This window comes from Buceros rhinoceros, unplaced genomic scaffold (assembly GCF_000710305.1).
Source record: "Buceros rhinoceros silvestris isolate BGI_N320 unplaced genomic scaffold, ASM71030v1 scaffold1856, whole genome shotgun sequence".
Taxonomy (NCBI): Eukaryota; Metazoa; Chordata; class Aves; order Bucerotiformes; family Bucerotidae; genus Buceros; species Buceros rhinoceros.
The window spans coordinates 5,022-24,600 of NW_010415582.1; the positions used below are offsets into that span (position 1 = coordinate 5,022).

At 44.5% G+C, this 19,579-nt stretch overlaps 1 protein-coding gene across 1 annotated transcript in view; it reads right to left on the reverse strand.

Moving 5' to 3' along the window:
- Window positions 1-8,652: 8,652 nt before the first annotated feature.
- The window catches only part of GPR107 (G protein-coupled receptor 107), a gene marked incomplete at its 5' end in the record, with an annotated part of 29,643 nt that continues 18,716 nt past the window's right edge, over window positions 8,653-19,579 (reverse strand). Inside the window, 4 exons of the mRNA XM_010137450.1 lie at window positions 8,653-9,273; window positions 15,722-15,846; window positions 16,649-16,732; window positions 17,480-17,529. Of these exons, the coding sequence (XP_010135752.1) occupies window positions 9,177-9,273; window positions 15,722-15,846; window positions 16,649-16,732; window positions 17,480-17,529 (356 nt within the window). The remainder of the gene's footprint in view (window positions 9,274-15,721; window positions 15,847-16,648; window positions 16,733-17,479; window positions 17,530-19,579) is intronic.

Sequence of the window (19,579 nt, forward strand, 5' to 3'; positions counted from 1 at the left end):
TCCAAAGATTACTCATGAGTCATATTGGATCGTCAGCCTCTCGGTGCGTGGAGCACGTCTGCTGCACACATCACCCGACACGGACACTGCCGTGGAGCAGCTCAAGGAGCCGTGACTGGGGCTGGTCACTGCTGACCTGGCTCCAGGATGAGACACAAGGCTCTTGAGCAAGTGTCATGAGCAAACTGCGCTGTCAGCGGTGATGCCTGTCCATCCAAACCCCACCTTGCAATTGTTAAATTAAAAAAACCAAACCACAGAAACACACTAAAAAAACCCCTCAAAACCATTCAAACACAAACAATTTGACCTGCACCTATTTTTCACATTTTATGCCGTAAGATGTTGAACTGTTGCCTCCCACAAGGCTGCTCTGATTCACGGCATTGTGCGCTTGGTAAATCCCAGCAGATATTTCTGCTCAGTTTTTGCAAACACCAGTTAAAACCCTGACTTACCACGAATACAGATCAAGGCACGTACGTACCAGCTTCATTTTAATGTAGTACATTTACCTTCCTCCTATGGAGCAGCCGAGCTCACGCAAGGCATCTACAAGGTTCAATAGCAAACCAAAAATGAACCCCCAAGCCAGAAATTATGCATGTGATGTACTTCACAGGGAGATAAGCAAATGGAAAAAGACCGAGGCAGGCAGTTCGTCCAGCTCACAGCCAGGAAGGGGTCGTTCCCCACAGTATATTTAGCAGCAATTTGTCCAGTCTAGTGCTGATTATCTACAATAATACAGAACTGCCTCCATTCCTTCAGGGAGATTGTTTGCAGCCAAACCCAGCTCATTGGCCAAAGGTTTCTCCTAACATCTATTTTCCTCTGCTTCCATTTCATCTCACCTCCTCTCTACAGCTCAGTCCTTGCACCACACTAATTCATTCCCCACCCCTTTCTGCGGTTTCCCCCCACGCAGCCATTTTGCGGCGTGCTACATCCTCTTGGCTCTCTTAATCATCACTCAGTCAGGCTTACAGCTCTAATTCTTGTGATCTTCTGCCATTGCCCAACTCTCTCAGTCGCTGCAGCTGTTCTCCACAGCCCCTTCAGTTTGGCTACTGCTTCCTGGTACAAGATCTATTCCCAAAATGAACCCGTGTGGCTTCTCCCAGAAGATGCAGATCGATTCCTTCAAGCCTTGCTGGGTGTGGGATTCCTTCCAACTGCACAGGGCTCCTGCAGAACAACCCCACAAGCACGCCAGGGACAAGGCAGAGGCACTAATAACTGCCCTTCCACAGCCCGCAGTAAGCAGAGAGTGCACCCACATTCTTAGGGAGATCAGCTGCCAGTGGGCTATTGTGCACCCTACAAAACAACACAGGACTGAAGACAGTCTAGAGCAGCAGACCTCTATCCAGGTCAGCACCCCAGAACACATCCCCCAGGACAAAAAAAACCCCAAACCCTCATTAATGTATTTGCCCTTGCTGCAGGAGCCCCACGTTGTTAACAGCTCCTCTCACTGAGGATGCTGGAAGCCTCTTGCCAAGCTCAGCACAATCATCCCAAGAGGGAGCAGAAAAAGGAGTTTTAAGCCATCCCCTCCATTTTGATCCTTGCCTATGGCACCTACCACCACCGTGACAACCTCACCTCACATACCTGTTTATTTTTTTTCAGTAACACAAAAGCGATCTCATGCATTATATCTCAGCACCTCACTAAAAATATTCCAGAGGGGAAGAGAGTCTCAAGTAGTAGTGTCATCACAACTTACATTATTTTCCACGGATAAGAGGGAAGAGAAGAAAGGGATGACATGCATTTAAGACACACAGAGCCTTTGTCTCCTAACTGAGGACCCCAGTATCGGGATCAGCTGTGCCAATACAGGCTGTTATTACCTCTTCTGTACAAAGCAATTTGTTTTTATTGACCATTCACTGTACAGGGCACTGCAACATGCTCCTGCTCATTAGAGTCTGTCAGTCAGAAGGCAAAGGAAGGTAAAAGCAAGATTTAAAAAGGTGGCAGCTCTTCGCAGTCATGAAGGTAATCTCACTAGAGCAAGAGCACTGATGGCAAGGCAGCCTGGACCGCAACAAGGGGCAGCAAATGATCCAGACAGCTCGGAATTTCAGGCACTAGAAGAAAGTCCTCAAAGCAGGTAAAACAATTTACCTCCCCTGGACAGAAAAACATCTACAAACTTGCATCCAAACACAGAACATGGAGGAGAGCTTTGTTAGGGCTCTGGGTTTGTTTATTCTCCCCCACTCTTTGCTTGCAGTTGACCTTCAGTAGCTGGAGCTCTGTTGCATTTAGGGGATTTTTCTTTTTGTGTCTCCTTAGTCAAGACAGTCAGAAATCGAGGTGAATCCTCCTCTTCACTCCCCACCCCTAACATTTCACCTTTCTCTTTTTGCGTCTCCTTAGTCAAGATAGTCAGAAATCGAGGTGAATCCTCCTTTTCACTCCCCACCCCTAACATTTCACCTTTCTTACAGCCCAGCCATTTCTCTGCCCAGTGTAGCTAACTCCACTTACAGCAGGGACGAGTTTGGCTGCTGTCACTTTAAGGGGGAATGTTTTAAGGCCAAATATACAACTGGCAGAAAACACAGAGGATGTTCAGTTCGGAGAAATCCAACATCCAAGGACTACCTGCATGAAACAGATGTAGGCTACCCCAGTGCAACAACCAGCCATCACCTTCAACACATGAAGTTTGTTTTATTCCACAGCAGGGAGTTAGTAAGCCCAAACCCCAAGTACTTTATATAATTTAGTTCCCTGGTAAACCACCACCCACCTGAAGGCTCAAGGCAATGCAGAAGTGGCTGCTTGGGATTGGCAGGGTAGAGACCATGTTTGGTGTTACTCCTCTGTGGTAGGATGAGAGCTATAGGCTAAACTGTAAGAAACATCTTGAAGACTTACACTTTGTGAGGAAAGACGTAGGCTTTTGGAGGGGCTGGAGATTATCAGTAAGAGCATTTCACAGAAATACTTTGCCCTCCTCATCCCTGCCAACTCAACCAGTCTGCAGAACCAAAATGCACAGTTAGATTCCGACAGCTCAGGAACAGAGCAACTACAGAAGCCCCAAATCACCCTCAGTCCAGCCTAACACAAACAGGTCAAGGACCTGCCCCTCTAAGATAACGTGGGCAGATCCCCAAAGGATATTACTGAAAAACACAGGTTTCTACCCTTGATCTGTATCTGATCACCAAGGGTCAAAGCACCACCTCCTTGTCCTGCTTGCGTGGCAAGCTGACGCTAAACCCTGCAGAATGAGATCACAATGCTGGCCAGCAGCAACAAGCCCTGGATGGGGCTGCCCTCCTGCCTGCCCAACACTGCCAGGCTGTGCGAAACAGGGCTATAAGAAGTGCTTCTATTTGAGACACAGACCACAGAAACCACGGCAGAAGTTCAGCTTACAAATCCAGAAGCGGAGCCAGGCACACGCAAGCACAGCTGTAGTACCTGGAGGTCTTTCAGCTCACGGAAAGGCACTTCGGTGAATCCCCCAGCAGGTCACTGAAAACTTTTCCCTTAAAGTTTTCCATACAAGATTTCTGTGAGTTGGCCCTGTATCCATGATACAGATGTTAACAGCTGCAAAGGGGAGTCAGGCATGAGGAAACACAGAGTTTGGAGTCAATGGGTCAGCTTGGTTGCCAGCAGTTCAGAAGCAGAAAATGAGAGCATTGAACTTCCTTCTGGTCAATCTTTATTTTACACATTTGCATCACAGCAGGGAGACCAAGTTACACAGACCATCTGATTTGTATCTACCTTGCTTCTCTTCAAATGCTGTTTGTTATTCTTTTAATAAAGTTTAAAAAAATATTGAAAAAATCCATTTGTACATCTGAACACAAACTGAAGAATAGGGTATCTACAGGTCACCAAAACCCCTGGAACTGGATCTTGCTGTACAGGAAAGTCTTTGAGTTCTTCTGGAGGTCACTTACTAAATTATTTCAGAGCTACATTGTACAAGGTGCCTTAAAGCTGCTTAATGACACAAGAGGATCTAGAATTAATTATTAATATTTAAAGGGAAAGGGAAGCTATTTAGACACATACTTGGGTTTGACAGAACAGGTACCAGCCCAACACTCCAGTACCGCAGCTACAAGATGAAATGCTTCTGGTATCGTGGAAGTCAGGCTCTGCTCTCACACAGAGCAAAACACTGAGTGAAATCCCACGGGAAAGTATTTATTAAGAACTGTCCTTCCTACAGGATTGCTGCACTCAAAACACAAATGGGTTCTTGAACCAGTCAGTCTACAAGCAGTAACTCTTTCTCAGCCACTTTCTCCCAGTGCTGTCACTTTACACGTACGTCAGTATTTCCTTAAATCCTGTTCCAGCCACTTGCAAGTAGATGTGTGCAGTTCCTGTGGGATCATTGCTATATCCAAGGGGGAAACCACACAGCTTCCCAATATTGCTAAGAGTGATTAATAACCCAAACCAGCATCATACCCAGTGGCTACAAGAGAAGCCAGATTAATCCAATTCAGAACAACCTATTCCAGTAAATCAACCCCAGGGAACACACGGAAACATCGGTCAAGTGCTTCTGGGCAGCACCACCTCAGGTTTCATGAAACATTCAGGTTACTGAGTTTACAGACAAGGTCCCAGGTTTTAGACAGTGTGAGCCCTGTTATGTTTCAGGTATCACTGTACCTTCCCTCTACTGCAGACCACAGCCTCGTACCCATTTGACAAAGGTGAAGAGGGGGGAAAGTTTTATGATTGAAGAGGAGGTCATAAAACACTTGCTTTGAAGGAACAGTCTCTTAGCTATCACGACAGGTCACACTGAAGGAGACAAACAGGCAGGCTGAAGGAGCAGGGGTTTCCTTCCCTTCAATACCTGCACTACTACCCAAGTGTTATTTTCACATCTAAACAACTTCAGTTCTTAGAGCTCAACAAAACAACCAAATACCCAATACCTGCTTCAAAAGCAGCTGGGCAATTTTCAGATGGATAACAATAAAACCCCCTTCCTTGTCAATTTGGTTCCCTGGCCAGACTGCATCTCTCTAAGAGGAGCATACTGCAAGGAAAATACTTAACACACTACAAATCTTCCATTGGACTTAGGCTGGAGTGATGAGGACATGCCCTTTCATGGCCAGGAGGGCTGTTACAGTGCCTAAGGATACACAGCGGACGCACACTCACGCCAGAGAGAGTCCACTTCACCTAGAAAAAACACCCCTTCCACATTACAAGCTCCAAGACAAAATACTGCAATGCAGCAAATTTTTACAACCCGCTCCCAGGGTACACCGGCATGGAAATCCAGGAACAGGACACTCGGCTGGAGAGACACCGAACAATGCACTGCACGGATCATGACACGCTGAGTTAGATGACAACATGAAAGAGCATCTTAATAGGACAGCATGTGGTTTCTTCAACTCAAACTGCTCCATTTGGAGCAAGAAGCAGCGATGTTCCAGATGACCCCATTATGTCTTGCTTTCTTTTAGTACATGTCTTGATGAACTGTCAAGGAAAACATTTTCAAGCCTGAAGAATGCAAGAGTCTGGCAGTTGCACTGCACGGCAGTTTCCTCTGGAAGACAGCTTGATGAACGGTTACAGCAGGAGGGAGGAGGGCATCACTGGCATTTGCATGTCATCATCAACAGGGATTTATCGGGGTGTAACCTGTGGTAGAGCTGAAGACTGAACCAGTCTTGGTTTTGTCTGCTGAGGGTGCCGAGTACTCCACTGCAGCAACATACATGAATGCAATCAAACCCGTTTGTTCTGAATTGCACCAGACCTGCTTGACCAGGACTCCTGCCACTGCCCTGCTGTGTACTCGCAGGATGATGGTTTTAGCTGCTCACTTCAGTAAGAGATAGACAGGACAGTAAGGCTGTATCCCAAAACAATCTGTGAGCCACAAGCAGCATTTCTATTTGCCCTCCCTGTGAAAGACAGCGCTTCCTACCCAACAGGCAGCCACCCACACCCAAAGGCAAGCACTGCTGTTACCCTGCCTGGCGAGCTCCAAGCTGCCACGTTTCACTAGCCATAGAGTTGTGTACTTGCCAGTCAGGCAGATGTGGGTTCCCCTTGGGAGGAAGGGGGGAAAGTTGCCCTCCCTTCGATGCTTTGCAGTGCAACACACACAGTGCTGTGAGAAAGGTACAACTGCAGCCATCCTCTCCGTCCTTCAAGAACCCAGAAACTGTCCAATCCGTCACACAACCCTGCGAGACAGGTTTTTTTCCACATGCTCCACAGAATTCCACCAGCAAATGCAGAAATTCACTTTGGAAACAGCTGCAATAAGAACCTTCTATCACTTTGGTTTTTGACTTCTACATCCACATCAGTTTTCTTTACTAACACTCAGGTCTGACGAGTTACTGTTGTTCTGCTGGTGAGCATCCTGCCGCAAGGGCCTGCTGAAGCTGGTCACACAGCTGACTGTCGAAGCCCAGCCCTGAACTTGGAGAAAGCTCTTCTGAAAATACTTTTGGAGTACTGCTGTGGCTTCTCATACCAGCACAAAAAGAAATCACCCACTTTTTTGCCTCTGAGTAGTGAGCCAGGGACTCGGCAGATAAATCTACGCCATATGCAACTACAGCAAAAAAGCGCATGTAAAAAAAGGAACCTGAGACTAAGGTACAAGCACGTGCCGAATTGGCAGCTCCACTGATGCCGAGGTATGGAATAGGCAGCTGTTTGGAACCAGCCCAGCATACACTGGGATCCTGGCACACCCTCTCACGGTTTTGGGTCTAACGCTGCACCCACCAGATTTTCACATCTCCTCAAAAAGAATTATCAGCTTCTAAACCAGCATCGTGTCCAGATTAACACTGTTACTGCACTTCTGTTTCTGACAGCAAATCCTTATCCCTTGCATACTTCAGTGCCAACAGACTCCAAGTCTCCAGTGGACTACACAGAATAAAGCTTACATCCTGCTTGGGTAGCCCCTTACATGTAGACAGTGACATTTCCACAGGAATGAAGTAACTGTGCCGAGTGAGAGGACGAGTTTTCCAGGTATTGTATTCAAGTGTATGATGAGCTGGGACTGCCTATGCTTGTTTATAGTCCAATTTTGCACTCTTCAGCTACTTAAAATATGTATGAAGATTCCTTCTTACAGAAGGTCTAAAGGCTCATAGGTCACCTAACAGCCTTTCTTAGTGGTGTAGGCTCCTTTTCCACTAAAACTGTATCATTGCAAGACAATGCCAGCAAAAGTCACACCACCTCTGCTGTGATCACTGTGCAGTTACAGCTAAGGAGGAAAATAGAGGGCACTCTGCACCCAGAGAAAAGGGCTGTTCTCAGTCTCTGTCTGAAGAGAAACCAGTTCTGGGTATCAAAGCAGGTAGATTCAATTCTACCATTTCTATGATGCACAGAAACAACACCTGGAAAACCAAGTGGCAACTGCAGAAAACAAGGCTGCTCTTCAAACAGCCAGTCTTGGTACAGACTGCTCATTTAAGAGCTCTACAGCCACTGATGAAGACTAAAGTGGTTCAAGGTTCCAGAGAAAATCACCATTCTAAACCTAAAGAACAATAAAACCACTAGTCCCTAATAGTCTTCTAATCAGTTTTATCAGATGTAGCCCCTTCAGTCAAAAAAGCAGTTCCTAAAGCATTTGTGAAAGCTGCTGGCACAGCTGAAGCTCTGTGATGATGCCAATCCCTGTCACCCTGACAGAGCACTTTGCTTGACAGCACTGTATGTCCATGCCTCTACATGAATATTAAGGCTTCAGTGGGTCAGTGAGATATACTTAATTTATTTTTCTTAAAGCTTATCCTCATTACATCAGTGAGCCACTTCTGCCCTCCCCCAAATTAATTAAAATCATTTGCTGTGCCTTACAACTACAGCTATGGGCACCAGCTTGCCTTACCAACAACGCTAAGCTACTACAGATAAAACACACGGGGCATTTGTGAAGCATCTCTGAAGACTCCACTGAAAGTTTGCTAATAAAGTCTTCAGTATTCCCCTGCACTGAGGTTCTGCTCATAATCTTCATTCCTGACAAAAACCATTTAGGACTGGGAGCTATGGTTGCCTGGTTTTGGCAGCAATACCATTCTGGCTGGTTCAGCTCACCCCAAGCAGCAGCATCATTAATCCTACACAGCCAGAGAGGTACAAGTACTCAGAGAGACCGAGTAACTCAGCGTAATAGCAAACCAGAGACTGATGCCGCAGCACATTTACTAGACAGATTTCCACTGGAGATTCTGGTACTGTTCAGACTGTGCCAGAAAGGAGTGTCTTTTGACATACCTTGAAAATACTTTATAAAGCAGATCAAAGTGCTCTGGGTCACAGCTTGAAGTTAAACATGTAAGATAGCATGGTAGATCCCTAAAAATCAAGCATCAGTCTTACACCTCTTGGGTACTTCTTGTCAGGTTGGCATGAATCAAGAGCAACTCCATCAACGATGGAGAACTTACATTGGTGCTTATTGCACTACGGGCTAGTGCTTTTAACGGAGCACAGTCTCCTGCTCCCTGTATAGCAACGCACCGGAAAACCTGACACGCTCAAGTGGACACCTGCATGGAACAAGAAGATACTTACAGCCTTCCCCACTGATGCCAGTCATGCCAGAAGTCATCTGATCCAATACCCCATTCAGTCTCCCACATAACTGCAGTTGTTCCTGTTCATTAGGTTTGCAATCTTTTGTCCGAGCCACAAGGAGAATTTTTAAAAAGAAAAAAGGATACTTACATCTCTTATCTTCTTTTCCCACCTTCTGACACACTTTGTATTTCCCAGCATATATGTTACATAGCAAATGTGTGTATATATATGTGCATTATATAAAATATATACTTTACATACACACTAAAGGTCTCTCCTCACATTAGTATTACACATTCTGAAGAACGCAACTGCAAACCATTCAGAACACCTAACCGATCCAGAAAGGGGAAAAAAGAACAAGCTACCCCAAATCCCTAGGAAGGCTTCACGCTCCTTGCCGGTACCGAGAGATCCCATTTTCTTATGCTCCAAGGAATAGTTGTATTTCTGCGCTGCTTTGCTCCCTTAGACACACCCCATTCCGCAGTTTCAGTGTTGGGAAGTGCTAGTTGCTCCCTTTCCACTGAGAGTAATATTAATAAATTTTAAAAGTTTCTCTGAAAGTGCTGCCTTAGTCCAGTCCATCATGCCGTGCTTTCCCACTCGCCCTGCGGCTCTGCTGATCCGTTCACTACTTTCTTGACCTTCTTCATGCCCTCCATTACTCCAGAAGTCGTCACCCTGGAAGAGAAGAGAAGAACATCAGAGAGCAGAACTTAAACTGTAACATCCATTTCACCAACAGCCCGTGCTTGTCTCTCTGCACACAAAGGACCCTTCTCAAGTGCCTCTTCACCAAGGCCTAGCAGTCTCCATGTTCGGTCTCTCCCGTTCCTAGCACAAGATGTGCCTAGATGTACCATCTTGGACCCAACACTGATGGGCACTGGGAGCAAGGCCCCTGTCCTGGAGAGCCTCAAGGCCCTGCCCATCTAACATTAAACTAAATGAGCAAATATTTTCTCGTACTTGGAAAAAGACAGCAGAGGTGGTTAAACAAGTCTTTTATTTGCTGAAGTTTGAGCAGCTTGTTTAAAAAAAACAAAACCATTTTGCTATACAGCTGAACACCCTTAATTCTGTGCGTTAAAGACTTTCTTCTGCATTTATAATACTTTTAACAGGTACAATGTACCACAGAAATGCACACGCAGTCGACAGTGCCCCAAAATGAACCTCATTGGCTTAATGCACACCAGCTCCTGTCAATAGCAAAATTACTCAACAAACACTCACAAAAGAGAAGAGAGAGGTCACCCTTTTTAAACCATCCAAGGCTGGGTTTGTCACAGCAATCTGACCACCAAACTGTAAAACCTCATAATACCATTCAAGCATTAGGCAGCCCCAACTGTTTATCCAGCCAGATCAGCACGCTTCTCTCAGAAGCACCCCAGCTAACCAAAAAGCTCTTCAGCCCAGTAGCTTTCTCTGTTGCTAAACAAAGTAGGACATTTGTTTTATTCTTTTGTACAATATGATTCTCATTCCACACAGGTATTTTCCTCAGAAATGTACTACAAAGGTTATTTTGGATACGGAAAGTAAGAGCACCTATAGCTCACTGCATTCACAAGGGATGTCTGGAAGCATACGTAAAACTGCCCTGTTCAAAGATGCCGCTGTCAGTCCTTGTGTGCTTTCACCTGCTGTTTACCATGGACAAATACTTTATGGGATGAGACCAGCTAACTCACAGGATCACCCAAGAGAAAAGGTAACCTTCAGGCACACTCTTCTGACAATACTCTTAGTTCCACATTAGACACTGGCTTCTGTTCATGTACTGTAAAAATATTTTACTCAAAGTGATGTGTGCAGTGACTTTAGTGGTGTCAAGGCTGTGATGGGATCATCAGTGGTTCAGACACTTCAGAGTGGGCCTAGATAAGCTTGTGTTAATAGGGAAGGGGTCAGAGTACAGATCAAACAGCAACTTTATTTCCTATTGAAATAAAAAAAAGGGGGGAAAGAAAGCAGGTTTCTTAAAGGAAAAAAGAGGATATCATAAACAGTAAACATTTGCCTGGAAGAGACCACATCAAGCTTATCAGCACAGAGGACATACCAATCTCATGAGTTCTCACTGTTGAGAGAGGTTTTCCAACAGTCACATAGGAAAAAAAACTGGGGAAACATGAGCTAGACAAAAGCAAAGTAGATGCAGAACTAATTGGAAAAGCATGGGTTGAGATGTACTTAGAGGTCTTCCATCAAAAAAGAAAGAACATTGAGTGTGGTTCCAGAGAGGTCTGTCCTGAGTTCACTCCTGTTCAGTATTTTCAGTAATTGCCTGGGTAATGGAATAGAGAACTTGCTTATTAAATCTGCAGAAGACACTGAGAGCTACATATTTGAGAATGGGACTAGAATGCTGAAAGATTCTGACAAATCAAAGTAATAGTCTGAAAAATACAGCACAACAAGCAAGACAGCTAGAGTTTACTCTGCAGAAATAATACACTTTGCAATTAGGGAATAAGGGGCTAAGCATCAATTCTTCAGGGAGGAGCTGAAGATGACAATGGTCTACAAACCAAACCGAGGAACTAACATAGCAACACAACGGCACACACGCTGGGATCTATAAATAGGTGTTTTACACATACATGACACCACAGTAGTCCTAGCGCTTGACTCTCAGCTAGAAAGATCCCACCTGGCACACAGCCTAGATTCCCCACACTGTGCTAACAGAACTACAAACCCACTGCGCACCGAGACGATGACAGAAGTGAAGTCGAGGCTATAAGGAACAATCCACTTCCCACACTCATGAAGGAGAGGACAGCTACATAGTGAAATTGCAGCCAGGTCAAGTCATGTCATTGTTACCAGAAAGGGCATTTACTGCTGTCCTCACCCCCCTCAATGACACCAAAGAACTGGGAGAAACTTTGGGGTGGTTCCTCAACAGTGAGCATTAAAGACCATCTGATGAGCATGGCTCTTGCCTCATGACAAGCGTATGGTGTATGCTCTAGAGTTTCCTCTTCTCTCAGATTATTCATGCACAATAGGCAATTCCTCTCCCTCAAAATCAGTTCAGCCATCACCTTTCAGTGCCCAGTAAAATAAGGGTATCAGCACTAAGACCAAGCACACTGCAATTCTCATTCTAGTCTTCCGAGCAGCCTCAGGACTTCAGCTGTGACCTGAATACTGCCAGCAAACCTCCCTCACCTGCAGTTTGCTGAACTGCATTTCTAGCCTACAAATTAGCAGTAGTTAAAATGCAACAAATCCTTCTCACTAAACCATCTCTCCCTAGAGAGAACCTCTGCGGTTGTCTGAGGGATACCCATCACAAACGAGGCACACAAGGAGTTCCCTGAACACTCCATTGCGCAGCAGTACATGCTGCAGAAACTTAATAATTCCCTGGGTTTTTCCCCCCCCCCCCCGTATTGTATCCAAGGCATCAAACATTCAGAAGCATCTTCAGCCCTCCACAGTGATGGATCTCAGCTGTCTTTCCTCCTGGGTTTTTTTTAACACTCCATTGCGCAGCAGTACATGCTGCAGAAACTTAATAATTCCCTGGGTTTTTTTCCCCCCCCGTATTGTATCCAAGGCATCAAACATTCAGAAGCATCTTCAGCCCTCCACAGTGATGGATCTCAGCTGTCTTTCCTCCTGGGTTTTTTTTATAGGCCAACAAGAAACACTGTGATACTGGCAGCAGCCAGGCTATTGCAAACCGGAGTGAAAACTGCTCAGCCATTGAGCCAAACAGCTGATCTCTACACAGGAAAGATGGGTTAGGTGAAGAAAATCACTTCTAATAAAGAGCATCATGAATCAGTCTGCCATGAAACACAACCTCAGAGAAAGCAGAGAAATACGACAAACCTGGACTCCAAGTCTCCCCACAGAATAGGTTGCCTCATGATACAGTGAGAAACTCCAGATCCCAAGGCGTAAGCAAAGATACCACAACAGTGTTACCACAACAGTTCACTCTGTTGAGGTTGTTTTGGGTGTTAAAGAAAAACAAAAGTCCGTCTCTGTGCACTCTGTAAGATGGATTTACCAAAGTGAGAACAAAGCCATTAATGGCTTTCCCTGCAATTTCTCCTCCAGTGGAGGAATTCTTAACCCCACGTGCACGTATGAACATCATTCTCTATCAAGATCTGTAGAAGAGCACTGTGGTACCTAACATTGAAAGCAAACTTACTGAGCTGGTAACTTACTGCAAGAGTAAAAAAAGAAAACCCAAACTGGCTTCCTTTCCCCTTCCTCACCCCCACCTCACCCACCGCACTGTTTATATTTGTGCTCGTGCCCCAGAAACAGCACTAGGACTGGAAGGCTGACAACGCTTTCTGCCCACTGCGGCTGCACCTTTTCAAACAGAGTGCTTTAATCTAACAAACTGTCAGCGACAAGCCCACATACTGACAGAACGGGCTCAAGAGGCTGCCTAGCACTGAATACACAGAAAGCCACTTTGTTGATGATGAATGGCTATTGACCCTCCTTGAAAAAGAACAGTCTGGTCCTTAGTTCAAGTTTAGTCATATTCTCCTCTCCACCAGGAGAACTTCTGTTGAGCCTGGTGTAACTGAAGAGAAAGCCCTGTGACATTTGTGAATGCTTTCTCCCAAAACAGAGGTGTGTCAGTTGAAAAGACTTAACAAGTTCCCTTTGCTGATCTTGATTTATATTTTGAGAGTCACGAGGATTTACAGAGGGAAGATTTGTGCCTTATCTTTGAGAGTCATGAGGATTTACAGAGGGAAGATTTGTGCCTTATGTCACTGCTGTCACAGAACCTAGTCTTGGGGTTTTTCTTGAAACTTTGCAGATTTCCACACTGTCCTTCACAATATTTACACTTACTGCCAGACTGAGCTTTGTGTAGTTTGCACTGCATGAAAACAGACACAAGCTAGAGAGCTGCACTTAAAACGGCCTATTTTTTGCTGGAAGACAAGCAAGCCTGGAAAACAGGCTTGATGACCTCACGGCTCTCCCCTCCTCTTCCCTTGGCTCATAGAAATGTTGAGACTGAAGAAACCAAATGCTTCTGCAGCAAATGTTCTAAAGAGCCTGATTTTAACAAAAACCCTCCGGGAGAGGAAAACAGCCATAAAACCTGGCAATAACACATGGCAGAACACTACCAAGTTTGAAGTTTTCAAGCTTTTACCTTCTGCCATAGCCTCTGAAGACAAGTGAGCATATACATCATGAAAGACAAAACACACTCAGGCAACGGTTAGTCAGGATGGTGTCAGGCACTTAGTCACTTGCTCAAGTAAACATTGATATTTTTCCCCAATAGAAAAAACATTTAATATTTATAAAAGAAAAAACCAGACCAGCAAGACCAAGTCAACAAGAAATGTAATATACTTTCATTGCAGCTCTTCACCTGTCCCAGAACTCGTATACCCTGCGCTTCTCAAATACGTGCAAACCAAACCTCTCTGGTGCAGCTGGGGAAGGGAGAACAAGACACTTGCAGATTGTATGCTGCCAAGTGCCCAAATGGAGTAAAACTTCTGGTGAATTCAGATGAGAAAACCCAAGCAAGGCAAAGGAGACCAACCCGCAAGGCACAGCAACGGAAACTCCCAAGGCAAAGAGCAAAATGCCTTACTAGGAAAAGGCTCTCAAGGAATTCCGATCCTCGAGTTCCTAGTAATGTCTGTCTCACTATAGTGAGACATAAATCACCTACACTGGAGAAAGTTTAATGAACTAATAATTTCTGGCAATTCTCCTAAATTTAGCAGCTTCTCCAGTTTACTGAAAACACAGCATATGAAAAGTGCCATATTATTAGTCCTCAAAAAACCCTGAGTAAAAACTCATTAAGCACGTAGAGTTGAAATGCACTCTAAGCAAGAAACGACAAAACCACCTTTCTGTGCAATCACAAATTCTGCCGCACCTTCCAGTTCAGACAGCACCTTCCTGATGCATGTGTTTATTTACCAGCCTCCAAACTGAAATCAGTTTCTTACATAAACCATTTAAACACCTTTAAGTGACAATGATTTTAAGGTCACTACCCTCTTGCTGGATTCGACTTGCAACAACAGAATCTATGGGCCAAGGCAGAAACAGCTAAGCAAGAAAATCTTTGTTACTAGAGATACTCCTGAGAAATTTAACTCCTTGCATGACATCAGCAGACATTTCAAACCTCCTTGTAGCAGTTTCCCAATAAGAACCATCTCTTTGAGCTAACTACAAGGATAAACACATTCCGACTTGTTTTGCCCCCAGAATAAAAACTGGGGCATTGATTTGCTTTACCCATCATCAGGTAAAGGAGATTTGCCAAACTGGAAAAAACTCTTAGGAGCAGGCTTCTAAGCCTACATGAATTGCAATTATGCCTGAAATGTGTAACTCCTAAAAAGATTGGCTTAGCTCTGCTCCTATTAAGGCATCAGAGTCTGTGGCAATTATAGCTGTATTCAACACTTGGAGCATGCTGAACTTCTTAGGGCAGTTCCCATTAGAGATTCAGAAATGCCACTCAGTTTAAGTCCTCAGAAACCCACTGCTAAGAAAATGACAGGGACTTAGGCTGAGCCCTGTTTTATAATTTCTCCAGAATCACTCAGGTCCTACTGCATTTGTGGTGCCTCGGGGCTTAGCAGCAAGGAACAGAACAGGGAAAAGTATTGATAAAAATCCATCTCCTCAGCTCAGTGTAACTTCCGATAAATTTCTGCAAAGCTACAGGCTGAACGTCAAGGTAGAAAGGGCCTTACACCACGCTCGTTTAGATGCAATAGACTGGTAGTTCGGTTTTGTTCGTGGTTTGTTTGGGTTTTTTTTAAATACAAAGCATTAATAACATTCTGTAAGCCTGGTTGGCATTTAGCAACATAGACCAAACACAGAAGCTTGTTTACTTGATATTTTCGTGGGCATCATCTTACCGCATGGAAAGCTTTACCGGCTTATTCCACACTATTGCAACACCCCGCTCAGAGGCTTCTGTGCCTATCACAAATCTTTGTTAGTTTAACACACTCCAATTAAATACCTCATCTTTAAATGAGGGAACTGATTTTAATCTTCTTCAAAGAAGGATTTAAAAGATAAACTGTTTTTAAATATGACTTCGAGTGAAGAGGTAAAAAAAGAGGTGAGGGTTTCTTACACAGCTTCCATCTCCAGGTCATCCTCATCATCTTGAGAAAGCTGTAGATAAGGGTTGTCTGACGCTGGACGGAACTTGTACCCAGTGAGGACAAAGAACACAAGTGTGGCCATTTCATCCAGCAGCTGCAAGTAAAAACACAAGATTGAATTTCAGTCCTGTAACCCCTTCATGGTCATGAAACATTTCTCCTCATTCATAAGGTTCAAGGTTTAACGGCCAAGAAGCCCACGCCATGGCAGAAACAAAGCAATTCCTGTCCTGTTATCATTGATCCCAGGCTACAGGTTGCCAAGCCCTTTGTTCTTCCAGCTTTCCCTGCCTCTTTAAACACAGCTACAGTTCTAGCCGTCACTCCAGCACTTTTAAATAACCACGGCAAGACTTGGCTTTTAAATGAGGGGAGGGAAAAAAAAAAAAATCATTCCTACATTGTTTGGTATTTTCAACAGTTAATGTATTCCAAAGACTCCCTGTACAGTTCCTTGGATTATATGTTAAGAAACCAAGTATTTAAAAGTCACTAGGCAAATAAAGCCTGTAGATGGAAGAGCGAAAGCCTATTTCACCAGCTCCCTGGGGCTTCAATTACACAGGGCAAACCTGACTAGTTTTTTTCTCCTTTGTATGTTCTTGATTAATTTCCTTCAGATATTTTTAAATTGAAAGACTAAAAATCAATAATGCAATTACCTTCAGACATCTCATGTATAATCCAGCAGCCTTGCTGGACAAACATAAAACTAAAAATTCCTGCCACCTTAGGCACATCAGTGGGAGACAGGGTGCAATGCTGTGCTTTGAGATGTTCTAGTACAACATGAGGAACAATTTATGGGGGGGGGTTTGGTGCAGTTATTTTTAAAGAATAATAGGCAAAAGAAAAAATATCAAGGAATGGATGTGTTTTCCTCTGTTGGAAAATACCTGGTACAGCCACTTCCACTGGAACGGAACAGCAATCTTTATGAGAATTGCAATGATCCGTGTGAAGTAAATGTAACACACGATCTGGGAAGGAAAAGGAGAAAGCACGATGAGAACAATAGCACCATCCTTATAGAACCTCTTTTTCCAGAGAAATGGCTCAAGCAATTCCCAGACAACTCATTATGTCAGACTAGCCTTTTTATGCTCCTCGATAAACGTGGAAGATAGAGGCTCAGGGCTCTACTGCTCATGGAACGTCCAAATGACTCAAGCTATTGCTAACATATTGAAGTTACAGCAGGAAATGCTTCAAGTATTAGGATTTTGTAGAACTTGAAGAATCACAATTGTAATTTATTACTCTTACCACTTTTAAGAGCCTGAAATGAGGCCGCTGGAAATCATTAAGCGGCCTGTGCTCTCTCGGGAGGTACACTCATGTCCCACTGACTTAATCAGAAACTGCGCACATGCATCTCAAGGCACCATTTGGTCCCAAGTTTAATTTTTAGCAAGTTTTCAGTACGTTATTCAAGCCCATCAATTCAACTGGCAGCTCAAGCTGTCTCCAGAGGAAATCAGTAAGCATTACAAATAGCTGGAACCAATTTAGAAATAGACAGAAGGATGCAGCCACTAGCAAGAGGAGGGAAGTAGCTTTGACGATTGCAAGCCAGTTGACCAAGATGCCAAAGCACAGCACTGCCACAGAGCTAGGAACACCTCCACCACATCCACCAGCTATAATAGCTTTCAACAAGCAATCCATCAAAAGGTTTGAATGGCTTCCAAGTGCTCTGTGTTCACACATACAGGTGGTTTACTTACCATAACATAGTAATGTCTGAAAAGCTTCAGCTTTGCTAGGTTAATGGCAGCTATCAAGAGAACACAAAAGCCAATCAGAAAATCATTAAAATGAGACAGTTTCTTTTGATGCTTGTCTGCAAGGTAGGCAAGCGGTCAAAACTAGGACTCGGGTCATCCTAGACTAGGAGGGTTTGTCCCACAGCACACTGGGTGCTCTGAGGAGTGCCAGCCTGGCTAGTCTACGTGCTGGACAACTCCTAGGCTGGGGTGAATTCACTTTTAAAGGGCAGCTCAGTGAGATAACTTTTACACTAAATTTATATGCACACACTCTGCAATATAGTGCCTTCCTCTAGCTGCATACAGCCAGCTGTATACTGTCACCTCGCTCCTGCCAGAAGGGCCACAACACTGGACATCGTCTCCTAGAAAATCTGTATCTGTGCCTTCAGCTGAGCCAAGTGACTTTGAAATAATCACGGCTCTAGGAACTGCTGTGTCTTGTTGAACAGCAGCACAAGTATTTTAACAAAGCAGCATCCTCTGTCATTCGTGGCTCAGTCACAACGTACAAGGGAAATGGGAAGTCATACTAAATGGGTCTCATAGCAAATGCATGTGTTTCAGTCACAAACCGCGTAAGCTAAGGCCCCAGGCAAACCTGCGTTTATTGGACAGATTACATCAGCGCCTGAGGAACGCAGCAGATAGTCATGGGAACAAGCAGAGGTCACCACAGATGGAAGAGCTGTCAACTCTGGTTTGCGAGTCAGGTTTTATAGGTGCAGCAGGAGAACAAATACAGACTCCTGGTGCTTTTTGTGACAAAAAGAGAGGCAAAGAGTCCAAGATATGTTGACAGCACACAGAGATGCTACTTAGAGCCAATGAACACGAGTTGCCAGTTAGAAAATACTGCTACATACTGACTGGTTTTCCCTCCAAGCACTCATAATTTTTTTATCAGATATGGAAGTGCAACACATTGTGCTTAAGTTCGCCTGCACTCCCTCACAGAAGTCAACCACTGCAAAAAGCAGCTTTATAAAAGGTTGCACATATTTGCAGATAAGGTTTTCCAAGTTCATACCAGTGCAAAATACAGTACTACGCATCAGGAAGAGGAGGGCTAACAGCTAATGAAGAAATGCTTCAATACTTGCAACAAAAACAATGAAGCTTTTCTTAGAGAAAAATAATGTCAAATGCACCACTTGCTCTTTTGGGTTCCCACTACATAAGCCACAGTGAAGCCAGACAACATCCTGTCATAAACCTGCTTTGTATAACCTAGGGAACAAGGGTCACTTTCCAACTTATCTTCAGTGTTGCAGGAGAACCACTGAAAGCTATGGACACCTTGAGAGAGACACAATCCCTCCTCCAGCAGAGGTTCCATAACAACAGCCCTGACTAACGTGACGCATAAGCTGACTGACAGGTTGATAAAACTAAGCTAAGAGTAGTTTTGATTTAGTGCTGGCTTGTGGCTTCTACACCTTTCCAAACACTGTGTTTAACTTCTGACAGAGCACGAGGCATGTCAGGAAGAAAAAGCAGAGCCAGAGCTCAAGAGGAAAAAAGCAAGCCTTATTTGTGAAGGAACACCAAGTTTGCTTCCACGCAGCTAAAGCCTGTGCTGTGCATCGCCCACCAGTCAGACTGGGTGGGCTTTGGGCAGGACTGGGCTCGTGGGAGCAATCTTACAGCACGGTATGTCAGAGGAACACTAGCTCTCAGTTTTGGGAGTGTGCTCCCTTCCAGACTGCAACGTGCAACACTGAGCTCAGAAGAGCATCTTCTTTGCAATAGGCAGTTCTGGACTCCAGAACACAATGCCCAAGCTCTAGACTTGCATCTGTGGAGTGCTGGCAAGGGAGCGCAGAACACTGCACTGGGCAACAGATGGCATGGCTGGGAACTGCTACAACAGGAATCTAAATCCTTGGTAGCGAAATGAGCCCCGAGACATTGGTTTAGCTGCTTCTCCCCCATTTCTATCCCTCGCAAAAGCTAGTTTCCCACCTTTAAATAGCAAAAATTAAAGGATTTTCATGGGTCTAGGGCTCTACCAGATAACGTGATGTTAAAAGATTTTCATAACATAGTTAGGGAAAG